This window comes from Caretta caretta, chromosome 10 (genome assembly GCF_965140235.1).
Source record: "Caretta caretta isolate rCarCar2 chromosome 10, rCarCar1.hap1, whole genome shotgun sequence".
Classification (NCBI taxonomy): Eukaryota; Metazoa; Chordata; order Testudines; family Cheloniidae; genus Caretta; species Caretta caretta.
In genome coordinates this window covers 84820633-84841322 of record NC_134215.1, presented here as the reverse complement: position 1 = coordinate 84841322, position 20690 = coordinate 84820633, and the positions used below count along the sequence as shown (strand labels likewise).

General features: G+C 54.7%; 2 protein-coding genes and 1 long non-coding RNA gene across 4 annotated transcripts in view; 2 read left to right on the top strand and 1 right to left on the bottom strand.

Moving 5' to 3' along the window:
• Window positions 1-127: 127 nt before the first annotated feature.
• On the top strand, window positions 128-4126 carry RCCD1 (RCC1 domain containing 1). The gene is made up of 7 exons (XM_048866011.2): window positions 128-306; window positions 709-1045; window positions 1360-1481; window positions 1865-1990; window positions 2331-2489; window positions 3356-3385; window positions 3557-4126. The coding sequence occupies exons 1-7, from the start codon at window positions 156-158 to the stop codon at window positions 3697-3699; spliced, it is 1068 nt and encodes a 355-aa protein (XP_048721968.2). The 5' UTR covers window positions 128-155; the 3' UTR covers window positions 3700-4126.
• The window catches only part of PRC1 (protein regulator of cytokinesis 1), a 25364-nt gene continuing 8750 nt past the window's right edge, over window positions 4077-20690 (bottom strand). The window contains exons 3-15 of one of the 2 annotated variants that reach the window (XM_048866000.2): window positions 15629-15761; window positions 13377-13499; window positions 12703-12933; window positions 12421-12591; window positions 12040-12189; window positions 11631-11778; window positions 11294-11430; window positions 10921-11016; window positions 10496-10642; window positions 9872-9982; window positions 9237-9341; window positions 8358-8546; window positions 4077-6006 (exon numbers count right to left, since the gene is read on the bottom strand). In XM_048866000.2, the coding sequence (XP_048721957.1) occupies window positions 5929-6006; window positions 8358-8546; window positions 9237-9341; window positions 9872-9982; window positions 10496-10642; window positions 10921-11016; window positions 11294-11430; window positions 11631-11778; window positions 12040-12189; window positions 12421-12591; window positions 12703-12933; window positions 13377-13499; window positions 15629-15761 (1819 nt within the window). In that variant the 3' untranslated portion in view covers window positions 4077-5928. The remainder of the gene's footprint in view (window positions 6007-8357; window positions 8547-9236; window positions 9342-9871; window positions 9983-10495; window positions 10643-10920; window positions 11017-11293; window positions 11431-11630; window positions 11779-12039; window positions 12190-12420; window positions 12592-12702; window positions 12934-13376; window positions 13500-15628; window positions 15762-20690) is intronic. The other variant, XM_048866001.2, reaches the window with a different exon arrangement.
• Window positions 13492-20119, top strand: LOC142073438 (uncharacterized). Its single transcript, XR_012670339.1, has 2 exons — window positions 13492-14021; window positions 15665-20119. It is a non-coding gene; the product is annotated as an uncharacterized LOC142073438 (long non-coding RNA).

Here is a 20690-nt window from a genome sequence, read left to right as displayed (position 1 = left end):
GGGTGTCCTGGGGCTGAACAGCGCCGGGGTCGCACGTCACCTAAATGGATGGGGGAGGGGGAGACCTGGCCTCAGTTTCCCCATCTGGCAAAACGGGCGGGGAGTTGTCACGTCATGTGACCGGAAGTCCCTCCCGCTCGCTGTGATTGGCTGCGATGGTGGAACCGGGTCCCCAGCGCGGCTGGTTCGTTTTCGGGTTTCGGGGCGTCGCGGAGCCTCCGGCCGCCGGGGCCCAGCGCGTGGAGCCGGAGCCGGGCGGGATCCGCGTGGTGCGGCCCGCGTGGAGCTACACGGGCCTGGTGACGGGTGAGACCCCCGGAGGGGGGGGGCCGCCCCAAACCCACCCGGGGCCGCCCCCCCCCGGTACCGCCCCCAATTCTCTACCAACACCCCCCCCGCTCCGGTACCGCCCCAACCCCCCCCCGGTACCGCCCCCAATTCTCTACCAACACCCCCCCCGCTCCGGTACCGCCCCAACCCCCCCCCGGTACCGCCCCCAATTCTCTACCAACACCCCCCCCCCGCTCCGGTACCGCCCCAAACCCACCCGGTGCCGCCCCCCCCGGTGCCGCCCCCAATTCTCTACCAACACCCCCCCCCCGCTCCGGTACCGCCCCAACCCCGCCCGGTGCCGCCCCCCCCCGGTGCCGCCCCCAATTCTCTACCAACACCCCCCCCCAGAACCCCGTCTGACCGCTCTCTCCGCAGGGCGCGGCCGCCTGGTGCTGCGGGGGCTGCTGGCGGGGCCGCTGCCCGGGCGCTGCCGGGACCTGCTCCCCTCCGAGAGCCACGTGCTTCTGCGGCGAGGGGCCGCGCTGGAGGCCTGGGCGCGGGGTGCGGGGCTGTGCGGGGGCCCCGCCTGGCGGCGGCGGCTGCACCCAGGGGAGACGGCCGGGCCCCTGCCCCTGGCCCCCGGCGGCTACGTGACCCCGCGGCCGCCCTTCCTGCACCCGCTGCCGCTGCCGGCCCGGAAGCTGGTGCTGGGCCACGAGCACGCGGCGCTGCTGGGCCCTGCCGGGACCGTCTACACCTGGGGCTCCAGCAGGTGGGTGGGGAAGGAGACTGCGCTGCTGGGGGCTGGGTCAGAGGGGAGGAGGAGGAGCGGGTCCCTATGGGGGGGTGCGAGGGGAAGACATGGGGTCATGTTGGCTCATCCCTGGGGGGAGGGGAGGATACATGGGGCAGGGGGGCTGGTCCCTATGCAGGGGGTGGGAGGGGCGAGGGAAGGACATGGGGTCATGGTGGCTCATCCCTGTGGAAGATACATGGGGTAGGGGTGGCTGGTCCCTCTGGGGGGGTTGCTGTGGGGACGGGGCAGACCTCGAGAGCAGAAACGTGTCTCGTGTGTGTTCCCTGCAGACATGGGCAGCTCGGGCACGGGGGGCTGGAGCCAGTGTCGGAGCCCCGGCTCGTGGAGGCCTTGCATGGCGTGCCCATGGGGGACGTGGCAGCTGGAGGCTGGCATTCTGTCAGTGTCAGCGGTAAGGGCCATAGGGGTGGAATGGCCGCTCCCCGCGCCCAGGCCTGTTAGTAGCAACAGGGTGGGGGCTTGGTCAGTGTGGCTAAAAGTGGGAGCGCTGGTGCCAAGGGGGTCTGGTCTCGGTCATGAGGGGGAGCGGAGTTGGTGCTGTTTCCGTCCCTGCTCCTGGGGAATGCTCGGCTGGGCCAAAGGGCCGCCCCACTCCGAACCACTTGGGGGGTGATGGTGGATTAGCTCCTGGGGAGACGCTACAGCGATGCACAGAGTTCTAGGGGGGAAGGGCTCTGAGGGCCCCTGCTTGCCCAGGAGCTGGAGCGCTGAATGCTCACGGAGAAACACCTTGGTCCCAATCCTGTTCTCGGCTATCGCTTCTCTTTCTTCCAGAGGGAGGTGATCTCTATGCCTGGGGCTGGAACGAATCGGGGCAGCTGGCATTACCTTGCAAAGCACTGGCAGAAAAAAGGCCACCAGCCGCAGCCTCTGTCTCCCAGCATGAGGAACCTGGCGCAGGTGAGGAACCCTGCCACGTGGCACAGGCCCGAAGGCTGAGTCCTGGCTGGTGGGTGGAGGCTTAGAGAGCTGCTGCTGTTGGCCTTTCTTGGTTCTTATGGCAACTTGCCTTTTCTTGGCTGCTTGCCGGTGAGTTATTTGGGAACCCCTGGAGGCCCCATGCTTTTCCGAGGGGTCACTCCAGCTCAGCCTGCCTGTGCCCCGGTGAGGGAAATCCCCTTGCGACAGCCTGGTTGCTCTTGCATTGGGGAGGGTCAGACCCTTCCCAGCCAAAAGAGGCCCACGTCTTCCTTGCTCTCCAGATCCACCACCTGAGCTGGATTTTGAATCCGTTTCCCAGGAGAGGCGGAGCTGAAATTGGTCAGTCCCAAGGCAGCACCGGGTGCTGAAGCAGGTGACTTCATTTCAATCCAGGCCTTCCCCGCTTTGCTGGATCTACCTGAGGGTTCAGAGGTCAGCAAGGTCAGCTGTGGTTCCCGCCACACTGCTGCTGTGACCCGTAAGTACAGGGGCTTGGGGCTGGTCAGCAAGGAGGGCGGTGGTGAAGTGTTGATTGTGTAGCTGGGATGGCTCTAAACCAGGGGCGGGCACACTTGGGTTTCTGAAATTGTACGAAGAGCTGTGCCTCCCCCCACAGCCAGGTGTGGCCCAGTCCTGCCCTCTATCCCATCCCCCCTTCTTCTCAGCCCCTGACAACCCCCCTGGGACTCCTGCCCCATCCACCCCTCCTCTCATTCCTGACTGGACCCCTATCCACACCCCTGCCCCCTTACCACACTGTCTGGAGCACCAGGGCAGGCAGCTGTGCTGCCCAGCTGGAGCCAGCCACACCACCGCACAGCACAGAGCACCAGCTCAGGCTGCAGCAGGAGAGTCCCGTGGGCTGTAGTTTGCCCACTGCTGCTCTAATGCCTTGTGCTGGTTTTCAGCAATTCCCACCTGTCCTGGGGAAGGAGGCTGAGGTTGTCCAAGGGGCCTGGAGACTGGCTGCACTGAACAGGCCCAGGCTCCAGGGGAAGGATGGTCACCTCTGCTATATATTTATTAACTTGCTTGGCTCAACTGAAGGTGATGTTCCAATGTGAAATCTTGGGAGGGAACTTGCCCTGAATTAACACCCCCTCCCTTGAGGGAACTGACTGCCCAAGGCAGGTCTGCTGCACTCAGCTCCTTGGCCTGACTAAGGGCATAAAGCAGCGTGTGTAAGTGTCAGCCTGGGACCCAGGGGAGAAGCATACGCAGAAGCAAGTTCTACTGCCCCCCTGTGCTGTTTGTTGGACAAAACTTTGCCCTTGGCCCAAAACTGGGGGGAGGACAGACCTCTCTCCTGTGGCCCCCACAGCTGACTCTTGTCTTTGCTTACAGGGACAGGGGAGCTCTACACCTGGGGCTGGGGTAAGTGAGGATGGTGCACTGCTCTTCGGGCTTGTGAATGTAAATGCTCCTACAACAGAGTCCTCCCAGTCTCCAGCTGCCCAAGGCCCTGCATGAGAGAAGGCAGCGCCCTCCTGGGGCTGGGTGCTGCAGGAGGTGGGGTGGATGTAGCAGCTGTGTTTTTGTCTGCAGGTAAATACGGGCAGCTTGGCCACACTGACACAGCCAGCTCTGACCAGCCAAGACAAGTGGGCTATTTCCCTGCAAACGGGCTCTCGGTGGAGGACGTGGTCTGTGGCCCATGGAACACTTACATCTGTGCAGTAGAGAAGTGAGAGCAGCTGAAAGGGCCAAGGGCTTTACAAAGGGTGGAGAAAGGCTTTGAGGCCTTGGCCCAGGACAGCATCCAGCCCAACCTGCAGCACTGTTGGGGAAGAGACTCAGCCACACGTGGGCTTGGAGCTGAACACGTGGCTAGGGCAGAAAGTGATTTCCTTTTCACTGTGGGGGTTTAAATTGCCCCAGCCAGAGAACTCCAATCAATCATCTTTCCCTTGCTAAAAGCATGCTGCAGGTTTTCCTGGTGTTGCCTCCTATAACACTGCTGTGGGCCCACAGGCTGGGGGTTTGTAAAGGTGATAAGACCCTGAGCAAGCATTCCTGCAAGGAGGAGCTAGCTGCACTGCTCTCAACACAAGTACAGTACACCCTGTTGAAGAACTGCTGAATATATTTCCTCCAGAGGTGAACTGTACACTGAAAGGCACCATGAGTAACAAATTCATTCCACACTGTTCCCTCCCTACCATCAAGGGGAGGCAAAGCTCAAAGGGGGTGGAGGAGGTTAAAATAGGCACTAGACAAGCAAATGCCTGAGCAGAGAGATGCTGCCCCCATGCTGCAGTCAAACCGTACCATGCAGTTCCTGTCCCGCTAGCACAGAGCCGTCTAAAACCCCCTCCCCACCACGGAGCAGTGTACAGAGAGCCCTAGCCCAGCCCCTGCAGGCCAGGGACAGTATGAGAATAAATAACCAAGCGGGGGGTGCTGTAGTGATAAGGTGCACAGTGGTTCATGATCAGGGACGCTATTTACAGAGCAGCACTCAGTGATGGGAACAGAAGTGCAAACAGGCAGAGCCCCATCTCCAGCATGCTCAGAGCAGTGGAAAGGTGCAGCTTGCTAGGGGAGCAGACCCTGGCAGTGGCCTAGATCAGCTCCCTAGGCTGGCTGGGAGGGTAAGTCCTAACCCCTGCTCTAGGAGCCAGTGCAGGGGGATTCCTGCCTGGGGCAGCCAGGCTGCTGCTCAACCCAAGGAGGCTTCAAGTCTGGGGTATGTGACATGCCCAGCTTGCATCAGTGTAACCACCCTGCCTGGGGCAGGTGTCAACAGGCCTGCTCCAGTTGCCAGAGAGACCACCTGTCACAGAGGTGAAGTGCCCCGGCTGACAAGCCAAGCTCTCCCAGCAGCACAGGTACAAAACACTACACCCGCACAGCACTGTAAAGGTGGGGAAAACCCTCAGAAACACAAAGCAGAGTCTAGCAGGCATGAGGTGTAATCAGCCTAGTCTCTCCGCAGCTCAGCTGCCTTTGTCTTTAGAAGGGCAGGCTGTGCTGGGAAAGTACCATCTGCTGAGCCAGGCTGCCTAGGCCCGAGTCAGTGCTGGTGAAGGGCTGCTGGCAGGGAATGCTGGGCCCCCAGGCCTGGCTCGAAGAGACATTCCAGACAGGGGGATGAGGGTTTAGCACCCTAGCCCCTTTTTATGGATCATTGCCCAGACCCTCTTGCTCATGCCCATGCCACCTTCAAGGCAGGATGAGACATACACCTCAATCAGCTAGTCCAAGGCACTGGCCTCACCCCACCCAGCATATTAGCAGCAGGCAATAAGCCATTGCAGTTCTGGAGCCCTAGGCTCAGTGTTTCAACAGTGCACTTCAGGAAGGGTGGGCGCCAGGCTGACCCCTCTGCCGGGAAGCACTCGGGGGGGAAGAGGTAAGCCTGCAGGGGAACAGATACTGAGTAAGATGCTGCTATGGGTGCCAGCAGCTCAGAGAGCGGCCCAGGCAGGCAACGCAGAGGCAGCTGTGGGACAGGGGGAGGAAAGGAAGAGGTTGCCAGTGGAGGCTCTGGCTGCCCCACGGGCCATGCAGTGGGTCCAGGGCTGCAGGGGCCGGTGTGCTGCAGTAGTGTATGACGAGCAGGGAGCCCCAGGCAGGAGCAGCCCAGCTCTTTCTAAAACATTGCATCTAACATAAAAACCTGAAAATCACTATAGTAAAACCCTTTTTAAAAAAGTCTCCCTCCCCCCCAGCTTGCTCCTGCCTCTCCCCACAGGGATGGCTGCCAGCAGGCCACGGGCCCTGCCATGGGCACACAGGAGCATTGTAGCATGTAGGGCCTGGCTAAAAATCCAACGTGGGGCACTTGCCGTTTTCACCGCCCGCCAAAGGGACGCACGCTCAGGCGCTGCATGTACAGTCATGCTGTGCCAGAGCAGCGACCCAGCTGCAACTCTGAACAACTGGAACCTTCTGGCTGTGGCCTCGCAGCAGCCTCCTCAGCAGTGGATGTTGGTGGTTGTGGAGTTCAGGATCCGGGAGCTGGTGTCAGATTTGGAAGCCTTTGAAAGTTCGCGCTGTTTAAAAAAAAAAGAAAAATGCAAATGAAGTGCCAGCTGAGGGGAGGGCAACACCCAGTGACAGGCAGCAGAGCCGGGCTGTGCACTTTGGGCCATGAAGGACGATGGAGTTCAAGCTCGCTGAGTTACTCTCCCACAGCCTGGCCAAGGTGGCTGCCTTGGCAGCACGTGCTGAGGGACTGTGGGTGCTGGTCACTCGAGAGGGGTGGGAAAAGGCAGCTTATGGTCAAGCAGCCAGGAGACATTTCGGGCCAGTAGCCCCCCCAAGCTAGAGCAGTGCTGAGTTGGTGCAGGCCAGGGGACACAAGAACAAACCATCTCCGCTCACTGCGGGCAGCTTCACTCAGCTGATACTGGGACTTCCTACCTGGATAACTGCTGACCCTGCCCCGAAAGAAGTCAGCTTATACTATAGCAAGCAGTACCAATTCCTGCAGAGCAGGCAGCGCTCCGGTTTGCTGAGAATTTGGGCTCTGTTGGAGCATCTGGAAAGCAAGCTGGTTTGTAAGACAGACCAAGGGGGGCAGGGGAGGAGTTGGTGGCAGGCACACCGGACTGTGTCACAATTCTGCCAGAGGGAACCCTGCTTCCTTTTGGTCCAGCCACAAGTTAATAGTCTCGGTGACCACGGGTGCCTCGATCCCTGTATCCCAGACCCCCTTGGGAAGCCACAATGTTAGGGTCAGGAGCCATTGTGGGCGCTGGCCATGAATGCAACTTTTGGGCCGGAGTTCTCAGCAAGCAAGCTGGACACATGGAACTCTGCTCCATGGCCCTGATTTTTGCTGCCATGAGTTGGGGGTGCTTATGGCCTTCCCCCTGATTAGACAAGGCCAGGCTAGAGGGCAGGGGGAGCTTGCAGGAGCAGCTGGTTGTTGCAGCAGGGAGGATTCCTGGCCCAGCAGAAGGAGAGCTGCGATGGGCCTTCTCAGCAGCAGGCCCCTCTGGCAGGTGCCCAGCAGCTGGGGGAGGTTGGAGTGGTTTGCAGCTCAGCAGTTCTTCCCAGGGTCCACTTACCCTGCCTGGCCAAGAACCTTCACCTGCCCTAGGCCTTTCACCAGCCTGCTGTTGAGGAACTTAGGTGAGGTTAATAATTCAGGCCTCCACAAGCCATGGGCCCCTGGGGTCAGCCTAACTCCCTGCCTCAGGGCTTGCTGTGAGTAGGGTCAGGGTCAGACAGGCCAGCACAAAGTGACACAGGCAACAGTCAGGCCCTAGCCCATCGCAGGAGGCAGGCCCTGCCTCACTAGGGCTCTCTCCGGACAGCATCTCCTGCCCTGTGCCAGCCAGCAGAAAGTCAGTGCCACAAGCTGGCAGATCCCAGGTGGGAGCGCTGAGCTGCCAGGTGCTTTGGGAACAGGATAAGGAAGGCTGGCCTGAGGAGCTTGGCCCATCCAACATACTTCAGAGAGGCCAGGCAGAGAAGGAACAAGGATGCAGCAGGCTACCCCTAGAGCCCTGAGCTGAGTAGAGTGTGCTCCTAGACAGGAGCATCAGCACATCACCACCAACTCCAGCTGCAGAGGAAGTGCCAGAGGAGTCAATGCTTCTGCCATAGCTGTATTTTCTACAGGCTCAATGGACTGGGGGATGGACCCTGCCCCCTAGTCTTACTCAGCCTCACTCACTTCTCCTTTGGATGCAAGTGGGAGGGGCACCGAACAGCCAACTGCTGCTCTGGCTGCTTCAGCCTCATCCGATCTGATCCAAAAGGTTTTAACCGGGTGCTGAGGACAGGTGAATGGCATGAAAGAGGTGGCAGCCCCAGGCTGATGGCAGGCAGGCAGTAAGTGGACATCCAGCTGAAGCCCACCCTGACACCACCCAAGATGAATAGAAATAGAGCCTTTGAGGCTATGGCCCTGCGCAGGAGATCTGGCTACAGAGCCAGGCTCTGCTGCCAACTCCTGAGACACCTGGGATAAGCCAGTGACTGTGCCTCAGTTCCCCATCTGTATTATGGGGAGGCTCCCGCACACAGGGCCAGGCCAGGGAAGTTCTTCATGAGAGATCAGAGACAGCATTCATTGCCAGGTGCGTGTGCGCTTGATGGCCAGTTCCCACTTGGGTCCCTCAGCCAGAAGCAGGAGCGAGGCATTATTGGAACCACACAGAATGGCAGGGCCAGGCCTCCGGGACTGCCTTCATAGCTAAAGTCACAGGAGTTAGAGCCCAGGCTGGCTCGCTAAGGCAGCTCTGGATGGCTGTCGCTGAGTGGCAGGAAGATGGGCTCTGAACGCGGAGCAGAGGTGAGGCATGCTGTGCCTCCTGGAGTGCATCTGGTGCACAGGGATCCCCTCCCTGACTGTGCTGCCCAGACTGGATTGTGTTTATAAGAGGTGAATTACCGCAAACTCAGAATAGGTGCTGGCAACAGAGTTAATGCTGTAGTTACGCTGGGCAGGGGCTGTGGGGGTGCACCCACCGCTCAGGGTGGTTCCATTCAACTGGGACATGTTCTCTTTGTTCCGTTCTGCTTGTGCCGTGCGAGGGGGCTTCATGGCCACGCGGCTGGGGGTCCGAGCTGGCTGGCCAAACTAGAGAGAAGGAAGCACTGATGGTTAGGACAGACATGAATAGAACATGGCAAGTACAGTAGTGCTGGCTTTGTTTCCCTTCCCAGTATCACCAAGCCAAAGGGATCCCCTGTGTCAGGGCTTGGAGCTCTGTGCTGGAACTCAGCTTTAAGTCCTGCCTTTTCCAGCTTCAGCCAGTCCCAGGGGCAACCCTGCTGGGGCAGATCCCATCATGCCTAGAGTCTGAGCTAAGGCACCGAAGCCAGCTACCAAACAATGCAGAGTGATGGAAATGCGCCATAAGGACTGCAGACACATATTCTGAATGTTATGGGCTTTCACACTGCCCAGAGCAGTGCTGGTCCCAGGGCATCAGGCCCTACACGAGCTTTACCTATCGCATTGGCAGCTTGCAGCTGACCACGGAATTTCCTTTAAACAAAGAAGCCCCTCCCCCAGCAGGAGCACCACGGGGCTCGGCAGCTCAGCAGGGCAGGGACTGCAGCTCAGTACGTACGCTGAGGGGAGCGACAGCCACTGAGGCAGCCAGAACTGCACATGGGAGAAGTTATTTTATACCTGCCTCCTCCACCCCAAGCTCACACACCCTCTGCCCAGTACTTAACCCTCTCCTGGGGCCTGTGCCTAGAAGAGCAGAGCTCCCTGGGGCACGGCACTGGGGTGCTGGAGCGAGAGGCAGCATGCGCTTACCTTGCCTCCGGAGGGCGGTGGGCGGGACGCCGGGGAGGGGAAGAGCGTCCCCCCAAAGGCGGAACGGAGTGTGCTGTTGGGAGTGGTACAGGAAGTTGCATTGAGCTGAAGGCAAAGCAGAAGTAGTTAGTGGTGGAGGCCCAGAGTGCATGCAGGGAAGTCCTTGGAAAGGAGGCCCATTTCCCTTTAATGGCGCCCCCCTATGTGGTAACCAGGGCATCAGTGGGGGGCGGGGGGGTAAGTCTCAGTTCAGCAACATCCACTGGGAGAATCCCAGCACACATGGCAGCTTTCCAGGGAAGGCTGTGGACAGAGCCCTCAGTGTTGGTGGGAGGGCTGCAGTCACTCCTCGGGGCAGGAGGTTGTGGACAGCTCTCTGGCTGCCATCAGCAAGGTCCTGCTCCTCTGGCCCCTTTATGGAGCCATAGCATTCCCAAGGGGCCTGACACGGGCAGCATTCTGTGCCATGGCTCTGGAGAGGCCAACCACTGGCAGCTCAGCAAGCACCGTTTTACTCCTACCACTCGAAGATGCCCAAGAACTGGGCTCCTTTAAGGAACACCAAGCTTGATACTTCTCCCAGCAAAGCAGCTGGGGTTTGCTGCTGTGCCAAGCTGGCAGCATGTCTCATTTACCTTCCTCACTTTGCCAGGTGTGTTGGCTCCTAGGACCCGCCGCTTGCTGGGTGTCCTCGGGGCAGTACCATATAACATCTCCTCCTCGATCTGACGACTCTTCTTCAGTTGCTACACAAGAGAGACATGTAGAGCTGGGCCCGGGTGAGGGCCATTGGAGAGGTGTGCACCAGCCCCAGGGATTCAGACAGTTACCTGCTCAAGGGCATCGAGGGCCAACTAAAGCCCAGCAATGCGGCACAGCATAGGGCCAGCGAGGGGAAAGCACTGAGCAAATCCCACGCAGCAGCACCTCACCCCTGCTTGCTGGAAAGCAGTGCAGGACGGGAGGACAGATGCCAGGCACTTGATGGCACAGCTATGAATTAGAGTTACCAAATCCCAGCTTACCGGCATCCAGGGAGAAGGAGCACAGTACGTGCTGGCCGAAGCCTGTGGGAGATGCTGATGCCATTAGCTTTGGCCACATGCAGACGAAGTGGCAAAGCTCTCTCCGCCCGAGAAGAGCAGTGAGAGGTTTGCCCACCCTGGCTCAGGCAGTGGGAAAGGGCCTGTCCCAGTGGAGTGGAGAACACACCTGGCCCCCTCCTGGTGGGACTTCACTCTGTTCAGCTCTGCACTCACCCGTTCCTGTTTCTCCCTCTCTTTCTCCAGCCGATGTAGCTGCCATTGCTCGCTCACATATTCCATGAACCGCTGCCCATTCACCAAGAAGGCATCCTCATGCTCCCGTTCCCAGGCCTCAATTCGAACTTTCAGCTCCTCCTCCAGCTGGGTGGAGAGAGACAGTGAATGACTGCAGCAGAGCAGATCAGGCTGCAGTGACCCTAGCAGGCTGCCCCATCCAGCCTGGGATTTCCCAGAACCCATGACCTGCTTGGTCAGAGAGCCCTGCTTTATGCTGCCAACCAACCCACAGGGTTGCAAGCCTCAGTGATGGCATGCCAAGCCCACACCTGCCTCCCCACAAGCCTTGTGTTCAATGGCAGGCTGTGGTGTTCAGCTCCCATAGGCTGACAGGAGGGCCACCACCCCAGAGCAGCACGTACCTTGGGGAGAGTCTTCTGCAGTTTCGCTCGCTGCTTCTCTTCCTTCAGGAGGTTGCCCCCTCGGTTAGCAAAGCGACTTGGGTCTGTTGCTTTTCTCTAATGCACAGAAGGCCAATGATGAGGGAACCAAGCAGAGAGTTCACATCCCGACATGCCCACCTATGTCTCCGAGATGCCCTCCCACCCTGCCTGCAGTACCGCACTCAATCTCTCTTTGCCAGGCCACCCTCCAGTGAGATCCCCACATGTCCCCACCCCCCAGGTCACACTGCCCATCTCCCCACATTTTGCCTTGTGGGCACCCTGGCCTTCCTCAGCCCCCAGCACGCCCCAGAGCTAGGGTCAGTTTGTATGCTCCCTGCAGGGACAATACCTCCAGCTCCAGGAAAAGCCTCCAGTTTTCCTCCCATTTCTGAACAGCTTCAAAGAGCTCTTTGTGTGTCTTGTAATAATGCTTCACACGCTCCAGCTCAGTGTCGTGGTGCTGCAGCAGGGCCTCAGTGCAGTCCTCTGCAAAGAGATGGAGAGCAGAGTCACGGGGCACAAACACCAGGGATCCCAAACTCAGCAATGGGGCAGCAGCAGGCCAGGCTATTGAACGGGAAGAGCACCCTGCGTGCCTTCAGCTTGGCTTCTGCACAGCTCCCTATGGGGCAGACAGAAAAACCAAGACCCAGCCCCAGGCCCCGACCTAGAAACCCCATACGCACCCTCGTAGTAAGGGGCAAAAGCCTGTCTCTGCTCAGTGCCATAAAAGCATTTGTCCCAGTAAGTGGCCAGCTCTGCTCTGATTGCTTCAATCACAGTCTTCATGTTCTGCAGCTTCAGCTCCTCCAGGCGGTCCACCTCGAACTGCAGCTAGAGACCAGAACATAGCAGGGAAATCCCTGGGCGTCAGGGCACAGCAGTACAGGGAGGGGGTTTTACTGGATGCTTCAGGGAGAACCAGCCTGGAGCGGCTGGGGATCGTTCCTGGTCCCAGGCAGCACAAGCCATCCTAGAACACAAGAGCCCCCAGGCACTAGCATCCATGGCCAGCTCTCAGAGGCAAGGCTTGCATCCCTCCCTTTACGCCAAGCAGCAGCCCCCTATGGCTCAGACCGGGCAAGATTTCCTTACAGCTTTCCTGGTTTTGGCTCTGGATCCGGTCATGTACGGGGCAAAGGATTCTCTCTCCTCCGCAGGCACCTGCAGCCTGTCCCAGAGCTCCACAATTCTGGAGCGCAGCTCACCGCAGACAGCTTCATTTAAAGCTCTCCGGGCCTCCAGCTAGAGCAGGGAAAGCAGAGGGTCAGCATTGCGCAGCTAGCAGGGGTAGCTCACTTCTGTTCAAGGGGGACTCATCAGAAGTACCTGCTCACTGCAAAGGCAAGAGCCCCCACGCCCCTTCAACTGTCCCCATTACAAGCCCTTTTCACCAGTGCCAGGACCATTTTACTGGAGCCATGCACTAAGAATCGCCCTACAGCATGGAAGACTTCATACCACGGTTCTCCATACCTGCTGCAGCAGCTCTTTAAGAGCAGCAATGTTCTCCATAGATAGGCAGAAGGCGTCCTCATCCTCACACACCACATCCCGCTCGAAGCTGGTGTCAGGGACATGATCCAGCTCCTCCATACATAGTATGATCTGCCGCTTGACGCTGACAAACTCCTCTCTCCTGCGCCCCTGGAGGCAGAAAGCAACAGTGCTAGAGGCCAGGAAGCATCAGGCCACAGAGGTTTCTCGCGCTCTCGGACACACATAGATACACCCCCCCGCCCCACACACACCCCAGACCTTCTCAGCAGCCAGTGCTGCCAGGTGGCGTCTGAAACGGTCGAGCTCCTCCAGGCTGGGCACAGAGTTGCTGTCGATGCTGTAGGGGGTCATGCAGAGAAGGTCACACAAGTCTTGGTCGCGTTCTTGCAGTGTTTTCAGCTCCTGCTTTCTCTCTCTCTTCTGCTTCAGCATCACTTCCAAGCGGGTGCGCAAGTCCTTCTCCAGCTGCAGAATGGTGCTCTCCTCCTCCTGAGAGAGCACAAGACATCAGCACTGCTCTGTACAGCAGCTCTAGCCAACGTGCATTGACCTGGTTAGTTTCTAGCTGACAGGGCAAGACACAAGGCCTCTATCCTCCCTGGATTCAGTTCAGAGCTAGTCCACCCACGGGCAGGCACTCCAGCAGGACAGCCCTTCCACAGACCAAGTAGATTGGCTGCGAGAAGCCAGGTCTGCAGCATGAGCCTGTGCCACCTCCACTCAGCCTGCAAGACCCTCTTGGTGGTCCAGAGCTCTGTGCTCCCTACGGCTCACTGATGAGCTCTAAGGAGACAGACTTTGGGAAAAAGCCAGTTTCTCCTGTGAGCAGAGGCCCTGCATGAGGCACCGGGGTGAGGACTAAGCCAGTAGAAGACAGTGTTACTAGACTGGATGGACAGGAGGGAGTCTCAGGGCCAGGCCTCGGAACTCACCTCAAATGGATCCAGCTGGAGCTCCTTGCAGAGAGTGTCCAGTTCCTTGCGACACATAGCAATGCTTTTCAGGAGACGATCCTTCAGGTTCTCCTCCTCAGCAACCATCATGTCCAGCAGACCCTGCAGCAGAGCGACAGTTAGTGTTGGCCCTAGAGGAGCAGTGGAGGATGTGTGGGAGAGCCAGAGAGGAGTGAATACCCTAAGCCTGGTGTCAGGAGGTTTGGAGCAGAGCCCACTCACACCCCTGAAAGGCTGTGTAATGCTAAAGAGTAGCCTCTGGGCATGCTGGGCATAGAGCACAGTGCCCACTGCATGGACTGGAGTGAGATGTTTTACACGGGGCACAAGAGACACAGAAGGGAAATGCCAGGGCAGAGCTGCAGCAAGATCCCCCAATCCCTGTGCCCTGGTGAAGCAAAGAGACAAACACTGGATAGGGCTACATCTGCAGTCTGCTAGGAAGGACTGCTTCAGGGGCCGAGAGACAGGACTGTTAGTCTGAAGGGTCCTGACAGGGATTTTAAGGCACCCAAGCCATGAAGATCAGAACGTGAGGGCGACAGAAGCTGTGCAACAGGGGGTCTGGGCCTCTCTCCCAGAATGGGACAGGAGAGGAGAACAGTCTGCAATGTGATGGAGCAGGTACACAGCCCTAGGGGAGACGCTCTCTGTCCTGCTCTCCCACAGCCCTGAATGTTTCATGCCTGCCTTCCACCTTGCTCAGAGCCCCCTGGCCTGGGGAGTGGGTCCATTTTCCCACTGGGCACTGGCCATCTCAGTAACCCAGGGGAGGGGTGTGGGAGTCACCGAGTATCATTCCTGGACTCCAGATTGATCATCTGTGAAATGGGAATGGTACTTACAAGGCTTGAGAAACCCACTCGCCACAGGGGAGAGTATCTGGAGCAGCTGAAGTGAAGCAGAAAGGGGCAGTGGCTAACTCAAAAGAAGCAGAGGAGGAAGATTATCTGAGGGGAAAGGAGAATAGAGGAGGAGAGGGGAGAACTCTATGCAAGGGGAAGCCAGGGCGAGGGAAGAGCAGCGCAGGAAGAGGTAAGACGTATGGTGGCAGAGGAGGAAGAAGCAGAGTTCAGACAGAAGGTCCAAGAGCCAGGAAACAACAGAAAGCGGTTCAGGCTAATTCCAAGGAACAGGCTGTTGTGTGCATCTTTTGCAGGGTGTGGGGGCTAGGGCTGTGCAGGAGTTTGGACCCTGTCCAGTAGGCCTAGCAGGCACTGGGTACATTTTTCAAGGCTTGTACTTACCATCTTTGTGAAATGTTTTCAGAGTTTTGGATGAAGACAATCGTAGGTGCCAGGGCATAGTTACAGGAGGACAAGAGCCGTGGGCACATTAGAGAAGCCAGCTATCCGGGAGCAATGCACACCTTTGGAGAGTGAGGGGCTATGTATGGCCCTGGGACCCAGAATAAGAGAAGCCAGGAAGATGGCTCTTGGGTGCTCTGGATCCGTCCTGGACGATAGCCAGCTGTTTCCACTGCCTCCCTCCAAGCAGGCCCTTCCAAAAGGGATATTTTTATCTGCCACTGGATGGCAGAGGTGTGTGTTTAGCACATGCATGATTAGAAATAGATGGCCAGCAGCAGGAGGAGGAACACTAGTCATCTATAGGGCAGGAAGGTAAGGGGGCTGGAATGGTTAGGTCCTATACTCTGCTGAAGACAGAGCTGGAAGGGACCCAAACAGATCTGCTGGTCATGCTAGAGCCTACACCCAGGATTGGACATGATTGGGCAGGGCTCTCCTGTATCATGCTGAGGAATACAGGGAGGCTGAAAGCCTGATACAATGACCTCTGGGCCATCCAAGTAGAACAGAGCTGGCCAGCAGGAACTGTTCAGAGCAGGGTAGGTTCTCACTAGTTGGCAGAGTCAATTCCCCTTCTAGACTGGCCAGTGCCGACTGCCTCTTTGCTAAGTAGCTGCAGTCAGCAGCACATAGTGGGGAAGTCATCAGATTTTCTGCAGTATCCATTGTATTTCTCCAGGCTCATGATTCTGAGGAGAAGCAGCGTAAGTCTAGCCAGAATAGAGCTCTCCTGAGCTGCCAGGAAAGACCTAAAGAGAAAACACAAATCTTGCCCTCCTTCCCCACCAGTGTCTCCCTGCCCAAGATAGGGCAGCTGCTTCCCTGCAGGCTGCTGGGGTCAGGTGGTACACACCTCGAGTTCATTCATCCCTTACAGTGTCTGGATACAGAGCAAACAGCGCTAGAGGGAAAAGTACTCACCTTGATGTGCTTCTTCACCACTTCTGTTCGTTGCAGTCGCTGTTCCTCAGGGATCCCAATCTCCTCCCAGATATCCCGAAGGTGACCCAGCGCTTTGTTCAGACATGCCACGGACTCTGCAGCCAGCACCTCGCTGAGGGAGGCAGGAGGGACAGTTGTAAAACACTTCCATCACAATCACTTCGCTTCAGCTTCACTGAAGAGGCGAGTACTAGTTTTTAGTCTCCTAGGAGATGGAATTGAGGGTTGAGTTTTAAAACATCTATTTGGACAAACTTGTTTGCATTCCTTTGGATAAGTTGTAAAAAGAGCTACTCTATTGCTGATGCGGCTGGAATTTGGAAAGACTCACGCAACAAAAATTCAAGCTGTGAGGAAGCAGAGGGATCAAGCACTTCACTTTCTCGCCAATATTCTCAATGCAAAGTACTAAGATATTATTCTTTAGTGTTGGTATTACCACAGCACCTAAGAGCCCCAGTCCCGGGCCAGGCACTGTACAAACACACAACAAAGAGACACTCCCTGCCCCAAGGAGCTTTAAGATGCCTAATGGATGAAAAGGAAGATGCTGTTATGACATGCACATATAACAATCACCCATTGCTCATTGCCAGCCATAGTAAATTTCAGGGCTGGAAGCAAACCACTCAGCTAATTATGCATTTGCTGCCAAAGCATTGAAGAAATTCACATGACAGTTTGCTCAAGTGCTAAACCAGCTTTTGACAGCACTATCCTCTTCTGCAGAAGCAGAGAGAACACTTTCTTCATTTGTATGAGTTCATTCAAAGTCGAGAAACTGACTGAGAATTTAAAGTTTGTTTTCCTCCTTCAACCTATAAATAAAAGTGAGGTGAGGGGATGAGATCTATCAGTTCTAAGAACTTGAAGGACATGATGTCCAGACACAGTCAGTTCAATTCATTAACTACAGTGACTCCCTCCTTTGGTCATAGAGTCAAAGTTTCTAGCCAGAAGCGACCACTAGATCATCTAGTCTGACCTCCTGTGTAATGCAGGCCCTTACATTTCACCCAGTCACCCCGACTGGGCCCAGTAACTTGTGTTTGGCAAATGCATGTTCCAGAAAGGCTCCAGTATGGATTGGAAGCCATCAAGAGATAGAGAATCCACTGCTGTCATTGGGAGTTTGGTCCAAGGGTTAATCACCCTCCCTGTTGAACATTTGTATCTAATTTGAATTCAGCTTCCAGCCATGGGCTCTTCTTTGAGCTGCGTCCCTATAGGTGTTCCACTAGGGAGACACATTTCAAAGAACCACCGTTACTGCACAGGGTGAAGAACCCTTTCTTCTCTTGTTCTGCTTGTCTCCTTGAGGTGAAAGATCTCTAAGTGCTCAGTATTTTCTCCCAGAGAAGGTCCTTATACACAGTAATCAAGTCACTTTTCAGTCTTTTTGATAAACTAAACATATTGAGCTCCAAGTCCCTCACTGAAGGGCATTTTCTCCAGCCCTGAAATAATTTTTCTGGTTCTTCACACACTCTGTCCCATTTTTCAACACCTCTTTAAAAATGTGGAAGTGCACATAATATTCCAGTACTGGTCTCACCAATGTTACATACAGGCGTAAAAATCACCTCCCTATTCCCCTGTTTACACATCCAATGACTGCATTAACCCTTGGTGCACGGGTAGTTCCTGTTGAGTTGCTCATCCAGTAGGACCCAAATCCTTTTCAGAATTACTGCTCTCCAGGATACAGGCCCCATTCTGTAGGTGTGCCTGGCATTCGTGTTCCTGGATGGATAACTTTACATTTGGCTGTATTAACACACATTTTGTTTGCAGATCACTGTTTGGCTGCCCTGTCCTCAACATTAGTTATCACCCCACCAATCTGTCTCATCTGCTAATTTTATCAGCAGTGATTTTATATTTACCTCCAGATCACTGATGAAAGTGCTGAATAGTATTGGGCTTAGTACTTATCCACATAGAACCCCACTAGAAACATCCCCATTCAATGATGATTCCCCATTTAGGACTACTTTGAGATCTGTCAGTTCTCCAGTTCTTAATCTATTTCATGTATGTTTTACTGATATTGCATAGTGCTTTACTTTTTTTTTTTTTAAACCGGGATGTTGTATGGTACTAACTCAATGTCTTCAAAAGTCTAAATTGACAAGTAACCTCAAAGAATGAAAGCAAGTGTGTTTGGCAAGGCCTATTTTTCATAAAACCATGTTGACTAGCATTATAGAATCACAGGACTAGATGACCTCTCGAGGTCCCTTCCAGTCCAGTCCCCTGCACTCATGGCAGGACTAAATATTACCTAGACCATCCCTGACAGGTGTTTGTCTAACCTGCTCTTAAAAATCTCCAATTGGAGATTCCACAACCTCCCTGGGCAATATATTCCAGTGCTTAACCACCCTGAGAGTTAGGAAACTTTTCCTAATGTCCAACCTAAACCTCCCTTGCTGCAATTTAAGCCCATTGCTTCTTGTCCTATCCTCATAGGTTAAGAAGAAGAACAATTCTGTAGTGGTAAACACCCATTTTTTTCATGCTTTGTGTGTATAAAAAGATCTTCTATACTTTCCACAGTATGCATCCGATGAAGTGAGCTGTAGCTCACGAAAGCTTATGCTCAAATAAATTGGTTAGTCTCTAAGGTGCCACAAGTACTCCTTTTCTTTTTGCGAATTCTTCTCATGTCTTGTTTCCAACACTCCTGCTAATACATCCCAGAATGATGTTTGCTTTTTTTGCCTTTAGTTACCAGTGGACTGAAAAGTTCTACTTCATCCTCCTAGGATACTAGTACATCATTCTGCTTCATGAAAAGTACTTCATCATCCTGCAGATCCTGTACTTGAAGATAAAAGGGACTTGCTGAGTATCTGATAAGTCAACATTTCTATCTATGAATGCGTCTCTCTTCCCTTGGTCACAAATTGTCAGTCCACTTCTTTGGTTCCTTCTTTCCAATTCTCTTATGGATGATCCTTCTCCTGGTGGCAATTATTTCTGAATCCGGCTGTCTAAGAAGTCTTTGCTTGGATGCTACGCAGCATTGAAATTTGCTCTCTCACATCATGTTTTCTCCACCAGAACTCTCTTTCTGGCAGAGAAGCAGGCAGAGCACATCCAAGGCATGTCACAGCAGTTTTGCATTCATTGTCCAGATCTTCACTACTTAGTGTGGAGCCATACCTGAAAGAGAAGGAACCACACTTCCTCCCCAACTCCCTTATTTGCTGCTCCTGTTCTGCTCAGGAGTTTGCCTGGAAACTGACAAGTCCTGAACCTCACTGCTCAGCTCCATCCCCTTGCTACCAGGGAGGGATAAACCACTTAGACTTCAAAAACCAGGGCTGGTCATAGACCCAAGGGTCCCAGCCACAAATAAAACTCTCATAGGGCTTGTTTAGGGACCCAGAGGCCAGCCACAATACCCTCATGGAGAACAAAATAGACCAAACACCGTTGCCCAGGTGTCTTATCTTCAAGTACAGGATCTGCAGCTACACCCTCTTGTTATAAATATAAAGGGAAGGGTAACCACCTTTCTCTATACAGTACTATAAAATCCCTCCTGGCCAGAGACAAAACCCTTTCAGCTGTAAAGGGTTAAGAAGCTAAGGTAACCTAGCTGGCACCTGACCCAAAATAACCAATGAGAGGACAAGAATCTTTCAAATGGGGTGGGGGGAAACAAAGGGTCTGTTTGTATGATGCTTTTGCTGGGAAGAGATCAGGAAGGCAGCCTCAGAACTTCTGTTAAGTTAGTAAGTAATCTAGCTAGAAATGCGTTAGATTTCCTTTTGTTTAATGGCTGGTAAAATAAGCTGTGCTGAATGGAATGTATATTCCTGCTTGTGTGTCTTTTTGTAGCTTAAGGTTTTGAATCCGATTACCCTGTAAGGTATTTACCATCCTGATTTTACAGAGGTGATTCTTTTACCTTTTGTTTAATTAAAATTCTTCTTTTAAGAACCTAATTAATTTTTCATTGTTCTTAAGATCCAAGGGTTTGGGTCTGTGTTCACCTGTACAAATTGGTGAGGATTCTTATCAAGCCTTCCCCAGGAAAGGGGGTGCAGGGTTTGGGGGAAGATGTCTCCAAGTGGTCTCTTTCCCTGTTCTTTGTTTAAATTGCTTGGTGGTGGCAGCATACTGTTCAAGGACAAGGCAAAGTTTGTACCTTGGGGAAGTTTTTAACCTAAGCTGGTAAAAATAAGCTTAGGGGGTCTTGCATGCAGGTCCCCACATCTGTACCCTAGAGTTCAGCGGGGGGAAGGAACCTTAACACCTCCGAAACACGCTTATTTATTAAATCAGTTTTAAATGCAAAACATGTTTTGATAAGAAAAAAATAAGTTTATGTTCCCAGTACGTTTAAGATAATTTCTCTTAATTAACAAAAAGAGATTTTAAAATGCTGTTTTGTGCATTTTTAATTGAATTCCAGTGTTCATCCAAATGTCACAAGCAAATAAAATCTTCATCTGATAAGCGTCATTCACCATTTTCTAACATATTTAAAAATGAAGAATCTGAATAACTATTATATAATTGCCTAAGTATTTATAGCCCACATAAGAACAGGAGCATAATCATAAGAAGGGTTATACTGGGCCTGACCAATGGTCCATCTAGCCCTGTATCTGCTCTTCGGACAGCGGCCAAGGCCAGATGCTTGGGAGGGAATGAAAAGAACAGGCCCTCATCAAGCGATTCAGCCTCTATCCTCAAGTCCCAGCACCTGGCAGGCGGAAGCTCAGGGAGCCCAGAGCATGGTGCTGCATCCCGGACCACCTTGGCGAATAGCCGCTGGTGGACCTTATACGCCGGGAACTTCCCGGATTCTTTTTTGAGCCCATATGTACCTGTGGCCTCCACAGCATCCCCTGGCAAGGAGTTCCACAGGTCGACTGGGCCTGGGCGAAGAAGTACCGCCTTGTGTTTGCTGCCTGTTAATTTCGGGGGGGGGGGGGGCTGTTCTTGTGTTGTGAGGCGGAGTAAATAACGGGCGGCGCCTCCCCCCGCCCCCATCGCCGCGACCGCGCCCGGCCCGGGGCGGGAG